Raw genomic sequence first — 20,904 nt, 5'->3', positions numbered from 1 at the left:
GTGCCCAAAACCTTGCTGCTGAAGTCTAATTAAGACTGCTCTCACACCAAGTGTGGGTAACTTTAATTGGCAGAGCAATATATATTATTCTTTAGGGAACATTTTTAGTAAGATATAGGGGGTCATTACGACCCTGGCGTTAAGGGTTTAACGGCGCCGTAAAAGGTGTCGGCACCCCTAAACCCTTAACGCCTGATTACGAGGTCCCTTTGCGGCTCCCGACTTTAATGGCTGGTCTGGACCAGCCGTTAAAGTAGGGACCCGCAAAGGGACTTCCGAGGTAATTACGGTACTGCAATTTGCGGTACCGTAATTACCGCCTTCCCCAGTCCAATTGAGCCCTATGGTGCGAAAATGGGAATGGGAAAGGGCCAATGCTAAATGGAGCAATACCGCCCCACCAACCTTGGAATGGGGTGGTATTTCCCCATTTACCATTGGCGGACTCGTTACAATACCGGCAGCAACCATGGTGCTAATAGCACCATTGGTTACTGCCGGTGTTGTAATGAAGGCCATACTGTATTCTATCTATGAGTAATGTGGTTTTTACTCACTTCAAGATCTTTTTAATTTTCTTGCACAGTACACGGATCAATGTTGACTATTTTTTTTAACAGAAACATTTCTGCAAATAATAACAATGTTCTTTAATTGTTCTGAGGCTCCGTGCAATATCAGCTATTATTGGACCCCGCCCAGAATAAATGACCTACAGCAAAGCGAAGGTGTGAGATGCAATACACCTCCTTGCATCTTTGAGCATCTGCATGTCAAAGTGAAAGACGTTGCCCCAACCCTCACATCAAAACCACAAGAGGATGATGTGCATGACCAGAAATGAGAACAGCCTGGGATGTTGAAAGTCCCCTTTCTCCTACTAATAAGGGGAGCGACTGTGGTGCGGGGAAGCCCCAGGAGAAGGAGCGCAAGCAGCAGGGCCTGAAGTGAGTAGCTAAGGAAGGCAGAGACACCCAAAAATAGGTGAGTGGGATGGGCGCCGGTTGGAGGAGCCAGGTGCAGGGAGGTGGTGAGTGAAATGTATCTGGCGTACAGGAGCAAGGGAAATCAATATGGGCCAGCACAGTGCTGGAAATGAAGAAAAAAGTGCAGGTTCTCACCAATCAAGGCTAGCAGTATGTTAGCATTGCCTCTCAAAGTTGTCACATGGCACGTGCACTTAAGTTCAGTAAGCGTCAAAGGATTTATTTGCAAAAGCTCAAGTACAGCACATGCTTCAAAGGGCATTGTAAAGGAAATTGTGCAGAAAATGATAATTCCACTTGCCTTTCTCTTTAAGTCTTCCAGTCATGCTCATGCTCTCCATTGTCTCCCTTTGGATAGTTTTCTGACATTCTTTTTCATCCAGGCAGTTATGATTTCTGCCACTGTCTCTGGGTTTCCCTATTATCCTTCGCAATGCAAGAATATCTTGTAAACTATTTTTCATTGAAGATCACCCTCGTGTTGGCTTTCACCCTTTTCTCTACTTCGTTCATGCTTTTTCTCTTCACCTTCTCCGTCGCTCTTTCTCTACATTAAGCATATGATTAGCTTGCAATATATTTCTGTGTCTCTTTGACGTGTCATGTTTTTCATCATTTCCTGTATGCCACACTGTCACCTCCAACCCAAAGGTGGTTAAATGCCCACCTGGCTCTGTGGCACGTTTTGCAGCAGAGAATAGTTTTGTGCCCAATGCACGGGTGGTGTGGTGCTCCCAATGATGGGGCACGCACACGGCAGCGTGACGTTGCACGCCGCCGCGTTCAGCATAAATAAGCAGGGTGTTCTCGGCCGTGACAGTGCGACCGGGAAGCCCGAGCCAGAAGGACGTGTGCGGTGTGAGTGCTTGTGTGCTGGGGGGCTTACAGGGATTGCTGGGTGTCAGGACACCCCCCCCAACAGTGGCGACGAGTGGGGAATGATGCCTGGGCCCGGCGGTGACGAACATGCAGTTTTTCTTCCTGAAACTGAATCTTGCTGATATTTCGTTTCATGCCGTAGGCCGTGCTTCACCCACGCGGCTGGCGGCCATTTTGAATAATCAGGCCGTGGACTTCACAGAGCTCCGGTTTGGGCGGTGAGTGGCATCCAGGCCTGATTTTTGGACACATTGCTAGCAGACAGGTTGGTCTGCGTGCCTATGCCCGAATTTTGTTTTTGTTTTCGAATTTTGGGTCTTCTATGTCGAGTGCAAGTGAGGTGGAGGGCTACAATGGCTGGGCCTGCATAGCCCATAATTCTTCCTTGACTCAATTTTTGGAACAGCTGAAGGCTGGGGCCTTTTACATCCTCTTCATCATCAGACTGGTGGCCCTACTGCTTTTTCATCTTCTTCATCATCACAGAGGTGTGTTGCAGTGGTTCTTCATTCTGCTTCCTGGAATCATCAGGCCTGGTGGCTGAGACTGGGCTGTTTATGATTGCCCATGGAGAGGGGACAGTGTGCTCTTGCAGTCTTTGCTCCCATGGTGAACTTTCCTGTGCCTGGAGATGAGTCAGAGTTTGAGTTGTGGCCTCCATTTTCCATGCTGGGGGTGCCTGTGCGCTCGAACTCATGAGTGATACTGAAGATCAGGACGGTGCACAACCATTAGCGGTGCAGCAGCCTCCACTTGCTCAAGCAGGGCCTCCGGGCCCACTGCCTCCAGTGCAGCCTGTGCAGCAACCTCCAATTGGTCAAGCAGGGCCTCAAGGCCCATTGCCTCCAGTGCAGCCAGTGGTAACACCTGTTGCCCAGCCAATCCTTCCTGCCATGGCCCAGGCACGTGCACATACGGCCTTGCAGCCCATCCCGGAGTTTGATGTTTTGGGCCCACCTTCCAGCTTGGGGCCCAGATGGAAGAGGTGGGTTGACCGCCTGGACATGTACTTTCGGCCCACTCAAGTGGTTGATGATGACAGCAGGCTGGCAACCATGTTTTACTCGGCAGGGCCCTCAGTCCGGGAGACCTTTGAATCGCTTCCACCGGGGGATGGATCCTACGGTCAGGCGAAAACCGCGCTTCAAGACCATTTTCTGCCTCTTGCCAACGCGGACTATGAACGCTTTGTGATGTTGTCCGCAAAACAGAAAGAGGACGAAACTGTGGACACATTCTATGGGCGCCTGAGGCACCTGTCGCTCACCTGTGCCTGGGGTGATGCGGAGGACATGATCAGGACCATTCTCATCCAGGCGTGCTCCTCGGGCAAGCTCAGGCGTCAAGTATTAAGGGAGCCTGGAATCACCCTGCCACGCATCCTAGAACTGGGTAGATGCCATGAAGTGTCTGAGGCGAGGGCAGCTAGAATGGAGGCTGGGTCACGCTCCATCAAGACCGAGGAGGTGTGTGTGATGTGGCGTGGTGGCAGAGGCACCAGAAGACCTGGCGGCGGACCCCGGGACAGAGCCGGGAGGGCAGGGGAATCCTGCCAAAAGTGTGGGTACGACCTGCCCCACCCAACAGAATGCCCCGCGACCGGAAGGACATGCGGAAGGTGTGGGCTGCCAGATCACTTCTCGAGGGTGTGCAAGGCAGCCATGCCTGTGATGGTGCCGTGAGGCCCGGCCCGGTCCAGTCTCCTTCGCCAGGGCAGACCGCCTAATGTCGCTCAGGTGGACCAGAGTGAAGAGGACGCCCAAGTGGAAGAGGCAGACGAAGAGGAGGAAGAGAACATTTTCTTTGTCTCCAGCGTGGTGATCCTGAAAGGGAAGAACAGGAGGCAGCCAAGGTGCGTGGTGGAAGTCAATCGGTCTCCAGTCCCGGTCCTGATGCACACAGGGGCGTCCGTCAATGTGATGGCCCGGGGACACTATGATGCTATGGACATGCCTCCTAAGTTGGTAGCACCGAAAGCCTGCATCTTCGCTTTCGGTGGTCTGGACCCCATCCCACTGGATGGTGCTTTTGTGGCGAAGATGGAGCACGATGGCTCGCAAATCACTGCACGCTTCTATGTGACACCGGTGAGCACCAACACCTTGGTGAGCTGTGCAGAGGCGGAGGCCCTCGGCATTAACAGCTTTGCATACTCGGTCTATCTGGAGGACATTAATGACTTGCTTGAGAAGTATGCTGCACTGTTCAATGGGATCGGACAGATGGCTGGTGACCCAGTGAGGCTGCATATTGATGAATCTGTGCAGCCCATCGCCCTGAAACATCGCAGGGTACCCATTCACCTTTGTGAACATGTCGACAAGGAGCTCGATAACTTGGTAAATCTTGCCATAATTGAGAAGGAGGAGGGTCCGACTCCCTGGGTGTCCCCAATTGTAGTGGCCCGGAAACTCAAACAACCAGATGCCGTCAGAATCTGTGTCGACATGAGGCTGCCGAATAAAGCTATCAAGAGGGAGAGGCACCTCACCCCGACGATTGATGACATCATTGCCGAGGTACAAGGTGCTCGCTTCTTTTCAAAGCTGGACCTCCGAGCGGGCTACCACCAGGTTGTTCTCCACCCCGAGTCGAGGTATATTACCACCTTTACTACACACCGGGGGCTGTACCGTTACAAAAGACTGAGCTTTGGTGTGTCTTCGGCAGCGGAGGTGTTCCAAAATATCATCTGAGGCGCCCTAGCAGATCTCGAGGGTGTCTTGAATATCAGTGATGATATCCTGGTGTTTGCAAAGACAGAGGTGGACCATCTGAGGCGGCTGGCGAAAACGTTTGAGAGGTTGCAGTCCCTGGGCCTCACCCTCCACAAGGAGAAATGCGAGTTTCTGAGACCATCAATAGAGTTCTTTGGCTTTGTATTTAAAGAAGGGGGTGTATCACCGGATCCCAAGAAGGTCCAGGACATTAAAAAGGCGCAGCCTCTGGAATACGTGTCCGATGTGCAGAGCTTCCTTGGTATGGTTACATACTGTGGACAGTTCATCCAGAATCTTGCATCCAGGTCGGAACTGCTCAGAGCGCTGACAAGGAAAGACACCACCTGGAACTGGGGTCCGCTTGAACAAGCGGCATTCAATGATATCAGAGGTGCCCTGGCAGCAGAGGATACCATGGCATTCTTCGATCCAGCGTTGACGTTGGAGATCATTGTCGATGCCAGCCCGTTCGGCCTGGGCGCCGTGTTGACGCAGATTGACCGTGATGGGGGTGTCCGCCTGGTGGCTTACGCCAGCAAAGCGCTGTCGGATGCGGAGCAACGGTATTCACAGATTGAGGCGCTGGCGGTGCTCTGGGGCTGCACGTCCTTGGACGCCCGGTGACGGTGGTGACGGACCACAAGCCATTGCTTCCTACCTTGGCCGGGTCGTCATCCAAGCCGCCAGCAAGGATTGAGCGGTGGATGCTCGCTCTCCTGGAATACAGAGTTACCCTGGTGTATCGGCCGGGGGCAGACAATGCGGCGGACTATCTCTCAAGACACCCAGGTGTGCCTGGGAAGGAAGACCATGACACATGTGCGGAGGAAGCCGATGAACATGTACGTGTGGTGGTGGAGGCGGCCACGCCGAATGCAATGCCCCTGGAGGAGCTTGAGGCCGCTGCAGCGGAAGAGAGTGTTTCCAAATCCTGAGGCAGTCCATGCAGCATAGCTCCTGGAAGTCTGTGCTGGAGGCCCTGGCGGGGCGCACTCAGGAGTCCAGAACCGGACTGGAGCAGCTGTGGAAGGTCCGAGAGGAGCTCTCATTTTCAGCATCCGGTCTTCTGCTCAGGGGAGATCGCATTGTCATGCCGCAATCCAAGGTGAGGGAGGTGATCACCCTTGCCCACCATGGACACCAGGTCGCCGCCAAGACTAAGGCCCGCCTAAGACTGAAAGTGTGCTTCCCGGAACTGGAATGTAAAGTGGATGACTTTGTGGCAGCCGGAGTCTGGTGTCAGGCGGCGTCTCCCCTGCAGCGTGAGCCTGCCATAGAAGCAATGCCTCGGGGGACGCGACCCTTGGAAGTTGTTCATGCAGACTTTGGCTCCACCACGATGGGCACCCACTTCCTGGTGCTGGTCGACAAATACTCAAGATACCCGGAAGTGGAATTCGTGGAGTCAGTGGTGTTTGAGCATGTGGTGGTGGCCGTGGAAAAGGTGTTTGCGGCCCATGGTTTCCCTCACACAATGTGCTCAGACAACGGGGCGCCGTTCCAGAGCAAGCGATTCTCGGAGCTAATGGAGAGCTGCGGGGTGCTACACAGGAAGATCACACCCCTATGGCCAAGGGCAAATGGCGAAGCCGAACGGCTGATGAGGCCTCTGAACAAGACCTTTAGAATCACCCAGGGCCAGGGGCAATCCCTCCAAAGAGCACTCTATCAATTCCTGAGGGTGTACCGCACCACCCCGCATGCTTCCACCGGAGTGGGGTTATTCAAACGGGCTGTTACCGGAGGTGGGGGAGAAAGAACAGGGGATAATCGACAACCAACAGGTCGAGGCAGACTGGCGAGTGAGGATCGATCAGGAAAACATCCGGCGAGGACTTTTCCCCCAGCGGCTGGAGCCGGGCGATGAGGTCCTCATTCGAAATAGGCACTCCCATGGAAAGCTCTCCCGTCCGTATGAGCCTGAGCCGCTGGACGTCGTTGCAGTCAAAGGATCCATGGTGACTGCCTCGGATGGAAGGTCCGCGGTAACCCGCAATGTGAGCTTCTTCAAGAAGCTAGGGGATCCGAGACCTGACCCGCAGGTCCCTGAGGACCAAGGAGAGACACCCTGCCTGCCTGAGTCCCCGGCCCAGACGACGCCTATGGACAGATCACCCGTGCCGGAGGTGAGCGGGAGGTACCCCCAGAGGGCTGGGCGAGAGAAACCTGCTCACCTCAGCGACTACGTATCGGGACATTTGTCTGAGCATCCTGATGGTGAGAACTGTTAAATAAAAGGGACCCGGGTGGATGTCCATAAAGGGGTGTTTTGGAACTGGGTCCGAGATGTGGTAATCGTTGTAGTGTTAGTTGGTTTGCAGTGTGTAGTCTTTAAATGTGTGTTGTTGTCCTCCCGAAAAAGGAGGAGTGTGGTGCTGCCCGATGACGGGGCGTGCACGCGGTGGCATGACGTTGCACGCTGCCGCGTGCAGCATAAATAAACGGGCGTTCCCGGCCGTGACAGTGCGACCGGGAAGCCCGAGCCAGAAGGACGTGTGCGGTGTGAGTCCTTGTGTGCTGGGGGGCTTACGGGGATCGCTGGGGGTCAGGACACACCCCCAACAGGTGGGATCTCTGTGCTTAGTGCAAGTAAAACCACTACTCCGGAGAACCTCCCAAGCGTACTATTAGACAGCAACATTTCTGTGGTTCTATATAGTATAGTATATAGGAACCAATAACCAATTATTTTAAGCTTGTGTTTATGATAAACATTACATGTTATTAATATCGTCCCTGCAGACTTTCATCACTAAATCAACAAGCAGTTGCAATTGCAATACAGTATATGTTATACTCATGGAGAGGCACACATTATAAAATGTTCTCTCTCTCTTGTTTAGCATATATGTATATTTATTCTCTTATAGAGGTAATATATGAACATATAAAATAGTTTTGTCAAACAATATTCAGTTCCCAATATTAGCAATAAAATAGTCAAATAGAGTCCTATAATCTTAGTTTTATTCACTTCTAAAATGATAAAGCAACCTACGACCAATCAGCAATGCATGTCTAGCCATTGTGTCATATTAAAATGTAAAATTATACTCACAGTAGTGCTGTGAGGACTGGCCAACCAGGTGACAGGTGAGTTTATACATACCCACCCCTGTTAAATCCACTAAATGAAAGTGTTAAAAAGTCCATGGCTTCTAAGGACTGAGTCTAGAGCTACGGGTTAGAAATGAGACTCAAACCCTTTTAAATCTCTCGGCAATAACTCCTCCCTTCCGTACATTGGGCAGCACTTGCTAGGATAATGTGCAGTGCCAAAACTCAATATCACAATAAACGCAGTGTATCATCAGAACATGGATGGTTGTAAGGCTACCTGACAAAAGTACATCATGGTGTATCGTTAGGGTGTGAAAATGGAACAAATATGTTGAATAAAGTGGGCAAAAAAGGCTTATTTTACCACCCAACAAAATATTGAAACTGGCCAAAAATTTGAACTTTGAAAAATTGGCAAAGTACCAAGTTTTAGGGCAATGCACAGATTTACTGTCTCATGGTGAAGGCATTTGAAAGCTGTTTGTTTCTTGTAACTAAATCGGTTCAGCCTTGGAGTTACCTTAGTTGTTCCTTCAAATTATTGAAGCAAGCATTAGAAGTAGGAACTTAGAAAAAATGGCAAAGTGATTTCTAGGCAAAGTGATAATTCTAGGCAAAAAGCTAGAACTACTGTCATGGCCCATGCATCAAATTAGCTTCTTGGGTTTTTTACTCAGGTGGTTGAATCTTGTGAAACAGCTAGGGTTTTTTTTAACTCCCTTCAAGCTCCTTCAGAAACCTGGCGTCCGGCTAACTCTATGGTCTGTTTTACTGCTCTCCTGTGCAGCTAATTATATAAGGTATAAGCCCAACCATCAGGCCTGTCTGAACCACCCTTTTTTTTCTTGATAGCCAATCCTGACCAGTGGGTGTTTTTCCTCTTATCCTTGTTAGCCTATGCTAACTTGTGGGGGTGATTCTTCAAATCCCAATATTTTATCAGCTTCCCTTACTGGTAAGGTCTCTGAATCTTAGGATAACCTAGGTTTTTGCAATATAGTTTACGTTTTGGATATCATCCATCGTTGTAATGCCTTCAAGGAACAGTGCCGTCCCACTTCTGCTTTTTTTCAGCTGTCTTCATAGTGTAGCTTGGTGTCCAATTGTATAGCATTGCTTTTGCAAAAGAAATCATTTTAAGATATCATATTAGGCTTAATATGCCCTGCTCATTGCAATTACAGCCAATTAGCATCAGCTTTGTTATACTGGCACTGATGATTAAACACTTTTTTCTTCCATGCCTTCAGATTGTCAAGATGGTACATTTTCAAAATTCAAGTTAACATGGAACGTATAAAATGAGAATTATTTAACTAACTGCCCATGCTACAATATTCAAGGATGTGGTCTGTCTCAGAATGTAAATACTGTATTCTTGGGCTACAGCGTGTAATGAATCATTGGAGCTAGTTTTCCAATTAAATATACATTCCCGGAGAGGACAGCTTATGTTTGCACTTGCGGGATAGGATATTTCGCTCCACCGAGCGGTTCCCCACCGAGGGACCCCCCCAGCACCCCACAATCCTGGAGCACTATTAAGAAGACAACCAATCCTCACACCAAACCTTTGGGTCTCCAACATCGCCCCCGGGAGCCCACTCCAGAGCTCCCCACCCCTTCTAACGCAAGGAAGACCTGCTAATCTGGGCCATAGAAGAAGGCTGCTATCTCTATACAGCCGAAACGTCCTACGTCACACGGTCCAACATTAAGACCTACGACAGACATTAACTCTACCACCTCCAGTGTGGACGTCGCCTCCCAGCAGTTCCTATTTTTAGGTGTCACGAAGCAAAAAAACGTTTTGTACAAAATACTGGCCACAAAAGTGTTGCCTCTTAGTAGACCTTATTTTCAGGTTCTCTTAAGCAAATGTTGGTTTGGTACAAAACGCTGATGACAAATATGAATCAATATTTTGTTTAGCCTCCCAGCAGTTCCTATTTTTAGGTGTTGACCTTATTTTCAGGTTCTCTTAAGCAAATGTTGGTTTGGTACAAAACGCTGATGACAAATATGAATCAATATTTTGTTTAAATATATAGGTAATAGAATTGAGTTTCTTTTCCTGAAAAAAGTAGTATTGTGAAGTCAACAAACTACACCTCTTTTCTACAATGTGTTCTTTTTGAAAAATGTATAACGAATGCTTAAAGTCCAGCTCAAATCTGGTACGCTTATACAAAAATTTGCATTTATTTCTCTCCCCCTATTCAAATACTCTAATCTTTGTTGCATAAAAAACAGAGTATATTGATGATTAAGTTGTAAATGTTTTTGTCTACTATTCCTTTGAGAACTTATGAGACAGTGGGGACGCTATGTTGTAACCTTAAGTAATAAAGGTAAAGAAACTGGTTTTCCAGCCCTTTCAGAATTTGGATTTGTATGTTTTTCCTCCCAAAATGCATAATCTGTTAAGTGAGCAGTACTGGATTTGGAGATGTATGAAAATTGTGTCTATAGTAAATAACTGTAGCTTAAATGTTTGAGGTCAGGACCACCCCCCTGTTCTAAATATGTTTGCACTTGCAGCCTCATTACACTTCTCTATTTGCAGTCTGCAGTGCAAATAGATTAAACACTGGCCGCCATGTATGGATGGCAGGAGACTTTTACAATCATTTCCAATGGAAGCTGCCTGATTTTTTGCAGCCACCAAAAGCTGGTGCAAAAAGCTGGTTGTTTCCATGGGAAATCATTGATTTCATCCCAGCATAAAAATCTCATGCTGGCGTGAAACCAAGTTGTTTTTAAAGGCAGAGGGCATATGTCAGGCAGAAATGTAACTCCTGTTATGCCTCCGCCCTCCGCCTTCAAAAACAATTCAAATCCCCCAGAGACTGAATGGAGGTGTTAATACGGGCATAACTGTGTTACTCCTGTGTTTAGCAACTCCATTTACACTCCAGTGGCATTGAAAATGAGCTCCATTGCATTTAACAAATAGCGTTGTCATATTTTTGAAATGGATAATAGCTGTTCAAAACGTATTAATTCGAGCAATTTTTTCAGTTTGACATATAAATGAGCAATACAAGAATACATATGAAACCATTTTATAGGTTGTTTGCACCCTCAGCAGTCTTCATAGAAAAGATATTTAGCTGCAACTAATCACATCAACACTTCCGAGTGTCCTGTGCAGTTGACACATGTATATTTCTATCAGTTTCAAATGCATGTACAAAGATTTACAACATTTTCTTTGTGTCTCACTGTTGGTGTTGCAATATGTTTGTCTCCCTGTTTGTGGGCCTCTTGATTTGTGTTCCTCTCAATGTGGGCCTCCTCATTTATGTACCTTCCTGTTTATTTGTTCCTCCTTATATGGTTTGCAAGTCAGACGTCAAACCCAATAGGTCTAAACTTGCATACATGGACGTGCATCACTTTATACGTTTGTTCAAACTTATCAAAGTCTATAGGTATGAATACACATAGGATACAGGTGAAAAACGTGCCTTGGATTAGTGAGCTTTTTAAGCACAGGTATATTCATTCAATGTGTGACAGACCTTTTATTCTCCTCTCTATACCGATCCTGCTTCATTCACTTCATGGGTCTCATGGGTTTCCGGCCACAGTCTCTGTTTTTCCACACCCACTCCCTTCCTCTCTCTTATTCTCTCCCAACTATCTTACCTTTGAGTCACTGTCCCCTCCACTCACACACACCAAGGGTCTCTTTGTCTCTCACTCTCTCCTTTCACCTACTGTCTCAACCCCTCTCATGTCCTTCACCTCATCAAACTTTTCTATCCATCTATTTGTCCATCTCTATCAGCTCCTCTCTCGCACATCTTCCCTCTTTTCAATGTATTTGTCTCTCATTCCATAGTATTTACTATCCGAAACATGTACATGTAAGCATGTCTCCCTCTCCTCGCTCTCACACACGTTCTACTTATGTGCTTCTCTGTTTGGGTCCTTTGCTGTGTGAGCTCCTGCATTATTTATGTATACCCCATTACATTTGTGCTCCCTTCAATTTGTGTATCTCTTTAGTTGTGTCCCTCTGTATTTGTGACCCTTTTTGTATTTGTCTGATGTGTGTTATGGCCCATTCTTTTTATTTCCCTATCAATTCCCCTCCCTATTAATCTCACTGTTGGTGTTATTCTCTTTGTCTCACACTTACTATCCATTTGTGTGCCTCTTGATATGCGTCGTTCTCAATGTGTGCCTCCTTATTTATGTCCCTTCCTTGTTATCTGTTCCCTCTTATGTTTGTGTCCCTTTAGTTAGTGCGTTGCTCCATTTGTGTCCCTTTCCATTTGTCTTACTGCTATTTTTCTCACATTCCACATTTGCTCATCTCTCTGTTTGTCAATCACCATTGTTCTCCTATTACGCCTGGTCATATCTGCCTCGCTGTACATTTGGGATCATGCCTATTTGTTTGACTATTAAGCTCAGTGTCCCTCTTTATTTGTTTGACTTCCTATTTGTGGTTCTCTTTGTTTCTTTCTGTCCCACTCTATTTGTCTCATTGTCTATTTCTGCCTCGCTCTATCTGATGCCATATTTGTCTCTATGTCTCGTTGCCTCTTTTTGTATGTGCTACCCCAAATGTACAGATCAATGTGTCTCCTGCTTCAGTCTCTGTCTTACAATGTGTGTCCCTCTCTGTTTGCTCTTTGTCTACCACACTCAGAGTTCTAGATTCTGACCTTAACCTTATCCCTCTCGCCCATTTCAACCTTTCTTTATCTCCTTCAATTTATTCTTCTTTCCACACACATTTTGTCTCTCTCTGTACATCTGTCTTTTCATCTGAGCCTGAGCACGGCACATTAAAAAAACTTGACAGAGTCAGTTACGTGAGACAGTGAGTTGGGTAGGTTGCAAACAAGTTCAACCAAAATGCTGCGTTGGATATGTTCTATCACACAAAATCTTCTGACCAGGGTGTTATAAATATAGGTTAAGCACTGTCTGCTTAAGGGGTCCTTGCCGCACTCAGTTGATGGACAAAGTGCTCACAAAGGGAGCAGATCATTTGGGTCTTCTTTTACGTGTTGGTTATTAAGTGCCACATATATTATCCAAAAGTGTACAAAATTTCTAACTTCATGTTCAACGTCACATATTTGAGTACCTGCACTCTCCTGGAGCATGGAGAATGGACAGTCCCCGAGACCAGGAAGAAATGTTTGGTGTGAGGTAGGAAATAGGAAGCTTGGAAAGGCTTACAAATTCCTGTAGCTATTTCCCACTTCACGAGGATTCTTATTCGCTGAGGCACAAATATCTTTCAAGCTATAGATCCTAATTATGCTTATATAAAACACCTTTCACAACCTGAATTATCTCCAGGAACTCTATAACAAATATGATTACCCAGTGGATTGCTACTCAGCGAGAAGCGGTGTCCTTAAAGTAACACACTGATCTATTTAGATAATTGACTGACCTATCTAATCACCTTGAAGTCACAGCTGATGACTTTACTGTGTAATAACACTGATCAGGTTCACGTGTAGTCATACAGTTTGGGCATGTTTTGTTGAAAGCATGGAAAAGTACATACAGCAGTGAGTCACACTGATTATTACTACACGATTTATAAAACTGGATTGGCATGATGAGGGCGCAATGCTGTTCCCTAGAAACGCTGTGCAAGAAAAGCCACAGAGTGCCAAATGTCATGCATAAGTGTGCGCAACACCAGGACGTGGAAAAAGAGGACTGTGCAATGGTGCATGAAGCCCTTGAACTAAGCCAGATAAGGACAAGGTAATTTGATGGTAGGTTAGGAGAAGTGTAGAGGGGTGGAAACGGTTTAGGTCACAGGTGGTGTGATGCACTACTTGTGTGGTGCATGCGTGTGGAAGGCATTGGGTGGACAGTAGGAGGGGGGTGTACAGAGTACAGAAAGGAAAATTCGGAGGAGGGGCAGAGTACAATAAAGTGTGGGGTGCACGGGTGAGGGAGGGATCCTCCTGAAAAATAAGTTGGGGAACCAGTTAAAAAGGGAAGTGGCATGACATTTACTAGAAAGGGATGGTTGCAACTTGCATTCAGACAGTAGGGTGGGCTTATTGCCAGGCAGATCAAATTGGACGGCAGAAAAACATAGAACAGTACAAAACCGAAAACATAATGCAAAATAATGCAAATTGCAATGATAAAACTAATTCGTAGACAATTTCGATTTTGTGTTCAGATAAGGTAAAGTACCTGCTCTGTATTGAATGAAGCTGGCCAGCATGTTGGCAACGTCGTTAATTCCCTTACACATCTGCAAAGGGAGAACATTGTCAATGCCTGGAATGTATCAATCACACAGCCATGGATTATCATTGCGTTGGTCTTTCATATAGAACGAGATCTTGTCCCAGTCTATCAAACCTCTCAATAACATAGATCACAAAACAGACTTCTTGTGTATGATAAGTTATATGTTATATGCTGCACATACGCGCCTTGCAAGACCATGATTGCTGCCTTTTCGCTGACGTCTGGTTTAATAAGCACTAACCTACGCGATCTGCAGTTCAGAAGTTGAAATCTATGGGCATCAGGCACGTATCGCCTATCACATGCTATTTCTTGAGTCAATTAAGTGTAGTTTTCTATTATATAGAGGTAGAACTAAAGGTTTTTATAGTAGATGTTGCATGAAAGTAGGGTGTTACAGTTTTCATATAATATGGAATAGAACCATAGTACCAAGGCTTTTTAAAAAATGTGCAGCTAAATAATCATATAAAAACATTTTCCCCCAACTTTTATTTTATTTAAATTCCACAATGCATTGATAAAGTCAACCCATAAGTATCTGCGCAAAGTAGTGTATGAGTAATTACACCAATGGGTTAGCAAACTGAACAAAAACAAATTAACCCCCTTCCCACACAGTTCCCCGTCCGTAAGCCTGGAATCTGAGGTTTAGATCTAGATCGTAGCTAGCACTAGTACTTCACATTTTTGCAGTACCAACACTAGTCCTCAGAATTCACACAAGCCCAGCGCCCGTAGTCCCATGGGGCACAGTAGTCCCACATAATCTTTAGTCACATAGTTCAGGAATGGGGACCAGGTTTTGAATAAATCGTGATGAGGTGTGATTTCAATTAGGTTTTTTTTGTAACACAATTATATCCCACATCTTGGTCACCCATGGCAGCTTGGAGGGAGGTTCGGCTTTTGCCAACAGTCAAGGGAAGCAGTTCGGATATCAACCTACGATTAGGGAATGTATTTTTGTCGGTATCCTTACTACAGCAATCTAACAGACATTGAGCAGGGTCTGTGAAGATCCCATCAGATATAATAGACAAAACCAATCCCCCCGGAATATTTCGAACATAGAGAGAATCTAGTGGGTAGCATCTGTTTAGTTGGACTGGTGTTGTATGCATCTGTAAGCAATTTTAAAGTGGGTCTTAAGCATCTGGAACAGATGACGAGATTCTACGGATACTTTGCCATATTTTGAGCCAGGCTTCCACATCAATGTCTCTGGTGAGGTCCTCTTGCCAAGCTATCATTCATTTGTTGAACCCCTGATTTCTGGGGGTCACAATCATGTAAAATCTGCTGTATATGCTTCTGAAAGGTTATTCATTCTCTGGAACCCCCTGATCTAACTGTATGATGCAACACCCAGTGTCTTATCTAAAGGCATTGCATTCTGTCGGTTTCATGAAAACTCCTTATATTAGCATCACAATATAAATCGCCTAGCTTGTGACACCAACATCCACCACCACTATACAGCATATTTAAGATTATTGTGACCCCCAGAAATCAGGGGTTCGACAAATACATGATAGCTTGGCAAGAGGACCTTGTTAGGTAAGATTTCTTTATCCATGATAAATCTTCCTGACCTGTGTCAACCCCAGAACATTTGGCTTGGACTTGGTGAATATTTTTCCTTGTCTCTAGGCGAGTGGGAATCTTTTTCCCCTCTCACCTAGTCTTTCACTCTTTCAATGGGTGACTTTTTTTGTCTCTCCATAGTGTGTGATTGGTGTTATAGTTCCTATAACCTTTGGGCTTATGCTGGGTTCCCCTTTTGGGCTTCCCCTTGTAATTTCTCTTATTACATTTTGGGTAAACTACTGGTCCCAAGACATAAAGTGGGATTCCAATCCCCTTTACATTTTAAATAGTGAGCCAGCACACCCCACCTTATGTAGAGTAATGGGGAGATACACTGTATCCCTGTTCTCACTTACCTGGTAACATTTTTGTTACAATTGCGAGTCTGATTGAATGGCTATTGGCAGTGGTTTTACCTTATTGACTTTTTAGTCTTATTACTCGCAGGCTGTCAAATCACCTGCGGTAATGCACAGGAGGCTCCGTCTTTTTTGCCATTTGGAAGTATCCTTGTTCTTTCTTAGGTCTTCTTCTGCTGTCCTACATGGGAATGGTCTTGGTTGTAGTTTTGTCTTTGGCGGGACTCCTTTGTATTCCCTTCAGAGGCTCTGGAGTGTATGTGAAGGCATGAAGTGAGGTAGGAGTCCAAAACACAGCAGCCCTTTGTCTTTCACCTTGCCTGAAAGGAAACAGTTCCTTCTGGGGAACGGGCTGTCCTGATTGGACAGCCTGTCCACCCCCTTCTGTAAACTTCATAGATAGTTTTCAGAATTTGTACTGTCGTCCCTGATAAATACTTCGACCCTGGAAGCTGCTGACAAGTCAATCACTAAAACCAAATCCAAAGAGGAAGATGAAGAAACAACAGCTGTAACCATTTCCAACTACCTGAGTGCCTGTTGGGTAACTGGAGCTTGATGTAACCCATCCTTCCAATCGACCTGGGGGTCACATTTGTGACGATTCCTACCAAAGAGGCTGGTGAAATCCACTAGCTTTGATGCAACCTGAAAAATGAGCCATCCTTCGACATGATGCGTTCTTGCTGGGCTGCAAACTGCCAATACACAGGGAACTTGAGCCAGTGGGCAGTGCATGGTCTTCTGAAGTCCAATTTCTCATGCGGGACCTCCAGAGAGACAAACTGAATCCCTGAAGTCCCGTCAGCAGAGTGCAGGACCGAGAGAGTGAAGAGAATCCGACCAGCGATATTCGTTCTTCATCTGGTTCCTGTAAAAGGGCGCCAAATCCACACAGCCGCTAGAAGTTGAGAAGGATCCTTTGTCGGAAGCCTCCGCAATTGATTGCTGCTGTCAGTTTTCCTTCAGTGTCCATTTCTTCAGTCTCCAGACTGAGAACCCAAGGACCAGGCCCTGTGCTGCTGCATCCTGAAGGCATCCACCCAGAAGTGCTTCTTTTCTGCTGAGGTACTGTGTTGGCTTGGGTAATACTTACCTTAAGTCTTGTGTGAATTCTGTGCGGCTGAGTGGGTGATTTGTGTGGTCGGGATTTTGCACATACCATGTGCCCAGGCCTAATGCTAGAACGCATATTGGGAGCCTTCTGTGCAGTCCCTAACCACTTTTCAACTAACTAATATCCTCTGGAACTCTGACTTTCCTTCAACTGAAACCTATCCTGACCAGCCTACAGCTGGCTCCTAGACCACTAGGGTGCCCCTTGCCACTGAGAGAACTCATGCTCTAGAAATAGGGAAGGACTTTGACGAAAAGGCATCTGTGTTGAAATCTGTAACAAGTGTTGAGGGTACCTACTTGTAAATGAGTGTTGAGTCATTTTGGTTCTGTAAGAGAATAAGTTACAAAGTCTTTAAAAGTTAATACCTACCTTTAAGTTGCCTCTTGCGCCTTTAAAAAGTATTGAAGTTATTTTACTAGCTTTGAATTGTAGTTCACTCTTCTAGAAAGTGATATAGTTGGATAGAGTTTTATCATTTCTAAAGTGAATAAGTGCAAAAGACTTCCAATAGGATTTACCCACCTTGATTTGCTGTGTGCTCTTCTAAATGTGTGTTATTGTAATGTAAAGTAATGCAACAAAAGGTATAAAGCGTGACTTAGGCTCTTAGGCGTCTAGGCGCTAAACACAAGGCGGACATAAAGGGGGGTGCTCCTAGCAATGTAAGAGAAGACCAATTAGAAGAGATAGGTTTTAAGTGCCCTACGAAATGGAAAATACTCCTCAATGACTCTCAATGACAAAGGGAGCCCATTCCATCGAGTAGGAGCAAGCACTGAGAAAGAGTGACCACCTAGGGGTCTTTCTGGTACCTTGGTACTCTAAGGAGCGCAAATGAAAATGAACAAAGACATCTAGTTGGATGGTAGCGCACTTACTCTTCAAGTAGCTTGCACCTGCATCATGGAGAGCCTGACGAGTAACACAAAGAGTTTTAAACTCAACTCTGGCCTTCACCACAGCAAACCAGGAGATGGGGTCAATCTAGGGGCATTCAGGGCCAATCTGGCCGCTGAATTTTGAAGAACTTGGAGCCTCTGTATCTGATGTTTTGGCTGCCGTAGATAGACCCCATTGCAATCGTTGAGCGATCCCATTCTAACTGAGGTGACTATCTTGGCTGTCGGGCGGAAACAACAAAAAAATCTTTCTCAAGACGTTAAGTTTGCCGAAGCCAGCATTACAGAAATCCGCAATCTGGGCTTCATGATAACCTCTGGACAGGAGCCTCTCACCCCTGGACTTTACACGGATGTACCGGGTTCGGGCAAGGGCCGAGAGAGTCAGGTCAAAACTGCGAACTCCACGAAGTGGCCTAGGGACCAAATCCCATGACTTGAGTCTATTCCCATAAAGTTTTAACCAATTGGCTGACATCCACCTTCCTATAGTAGAGAAGCAGTTTCTCAATTCAGCAGGAGGATCATTCGTGGGGGAGTCCAACCAAAACACCAATTGTGTGTCATCGGCGTAGGTGTAAAATAGGACTCCCGACTCCGAGATAAGGTCTGCCAATGGACGTAGGTACAGGTTAAACTAAACAGGGCAAAGGGCCAACCCCTGGGGGACGCCACAAGGAAGAGCTGAGAGTGAGGAATGACAAGCCTGAAAAGAGACAGTTTGTGTACACTCTGCAAGGAATTTATTGAACAATGCCAGTGGAGCCCCTGCAATCCCCACCTGCTCCAAACGGGCCAACAGAATCTCATGATCCACTATATCAAAGGCTGCAGAGAGGTCAAGGAGAATCAACACTCAGACCCCTCCATGATCCTGAAGAAGCTCAAGATCATCCAAAAGTGAGATCATTACTCATTCTGTGCCCATTGGGGCCCTACAACCTGATTGAAACGAATGCAGAGAGTTATTGGCTTCCAGGAATTGAGAAAAAAAGCAGAGTAATTACAGCCTCCATAAGCTTCATCAGGACCGGCAACAAAGATATAAGCAGGTAATTGTCAACCAAAGTGGGATCAAGGTGAGCCTTTTAGGAGAGGAGTAACCAGTGCATGCTTCAGTAGAGTAGGAACCTACGCTGAAGAAAAGGAGTGCTGCAAAGCCACTGTAAACATAGGAATAGTCTCTGGTGGGAGTGCTTTTAAAATATAAAGGGGTATCGATCGAGAGGGAATGTTGACTTTAGCATATTCAAAGTCCTAACAACAATGGCATCATCCTAAGGTTCCAACTGGAAAACACCAGCTGGAGTAGGTGTAACGGACGCCCTAGAATGACTAACCATCGAGGCAGGGTCTTGAGATACCAGATTTTTATCCATGATGGCTTGGCGAATACCACTGATCTTTTCAGAAAAGAAAACAGTAATCGCATCACACTGTGCTTGAGAGCCAGACGTATTATCAATCAACTTTACAGGGCAAGAGCAAAGCTCTTTCACAACTTGGAACAGCTCCAGAGAAGTGATCCTGTTAGCATAGAATTTCGATTTTTCTTCAGCAATCATTTTATAATAAAGTGATACTGCTGGTTTATAGGTAGCACATGCTTCCTGACTATGGTTTATCTGCCATTTCCTCTCCAGGCGGTGGCATACTTGTTTATAAATCCGTAACATGGTTATAAACCAGAGTGCAGTCGGTTTGGACCGTCCAAACCGCGACACCAATGGAGCCAAAGAGTCTGCTACTCTTGTCAAGGTGATGAGAAGGGCAGTGCATGGATCTTGGCCATTCACCACTAACTGATTATTGATCTCAACCATCTGATCTGCCACGGTTTGCAGGCAGTGGGCATCCATTGGAGGGCAATATAATTGTGTTTTGCTTTACCTGATCTATTGTAGTGCATTTCTAAAACAGTCTTGGAGTTAATACGTGTCTTTGAGTTGCTGGTAGCCCTCTTAAAAGTATATGAGTTCTTACTTACCTATTAATTGCTGGATGCCATTCTTAAAAGTTTAATAGGTTACTTACTCACCTTGAAATATATTGTGTCTTTCTAAAAAGTGTATAATTGGGTAATGCTTTCCCTGAACTGCTTTAGGGCATGTCTAAAATAGTCATAAAATTCATACTTACCTTCGAACTTCAGATTACACTTCGGAAAAGTGTAATGGGGTTTTGCTTTCCCTAAATTGCTTATTGCACTTCTAAAATATTTTTCTGAGTTAATACTTGTCTCTGGGTTGCTTGTAGCCCCTCCATAAAGTATAAGAGTTACTTTACTAGCTCTGAACTGTGTTCTTTAGAGTTATACTGATGGTGTAACTGTACCCATTCCTAATAGAAGAAAGTTACATTTGTTGCAAGATCGACTTGTAACAGAGTTGGTCTATTAAGTGATTCTGTAATTGAATAACACTGTATGATCTGGCCAATAGGGTCTACTACCCTTAAATTACTTATTCTAATCTAAAAGTAATTAACCTGGTCTTATTCCCCAAGAACAGCAGATTGCTATCCTGAATGTATAACTGTAGGTTTGACTCACCTTGATTTGCTTATTGCTAGTCTAAATAAGGTTTTACTTTGGTTTGCATAAGTACTGAGTTGTTTTGTATATATGTGTTTATAACTTATGTGAATACTACTTACTTCCTCAAAATTTATCTTGGCCTACTGTATTCAAAATAAACCATTATGTTCACAATCAGTGTTTCTTTGAACCATATGTATTCTACACTTTCTTTGTACTGACCTACGGCCCTCTCCCTCTCCTAACATAAGCCTGGCTATGCTGTCTATGCTACCAAATGCTCTCAGGTGGTACAGCCTTATACTAAGCATGAAGTTTCGTACTGCCTCAGATATGGTTTTATGAAGCCCTTAGTTGGACTTTAGAAAGGCTGCCCTAACAGACCTCACCAGAGACATTGATTTTAAGGACAGATTTTGAATCTATACTCTTCTAACCCTGGTGTAAACGAGAGTTTATCCAAAATTGGTGTAAATGGCGGCAGAAATAATGTTATTGCCCTCTGT

At 45.6% G+C, this 20,904-nt stretch overlaps 1 protein-coding gene across 1 annotated transcript in view; it reads right to left on the bottom strand.

Moving 5' to 3' along the window:
- Nucleotides 1-20,904, bottom strand: part of LOC138449659 (cholesteryl ester transfer protein-like) — a 330,995-nt gene that overhangs the window by 68,544 nt on the left and 241,547 nt on the right. Inside the window, exon 9 of the mRNA XM_069604786.1 lies at nucleotides 13,835-13,895. Within this exon, the coding sequence (XP_069460887.1) occupies nucleotides 13,835-13,895 (61 nt within the window). The remainder of the gene's footprint in view (nucleotides 1-13,834; nucleotides 13,896-20,904) is intronic.

The sequence above is a fragment of the Ambystoma mexicanum genome, chromosome 1p (assembly GCF_040938575.1).
Source record: "Ambystoma mexicanum isolate Mex_15411 chromosome 1p, UKY_AmexF1_1, whole genome shotgun sequence".
Lineage (NCBI taxonomy): Eukaryota > Metazoa > Chordata > Amphibia > Caudata > Ambystomatidae > Ambystoma > Ambystoma mexicanum.
This window is presented reverse-complemented; position numbering and strand designations above follow the sequence as displayed.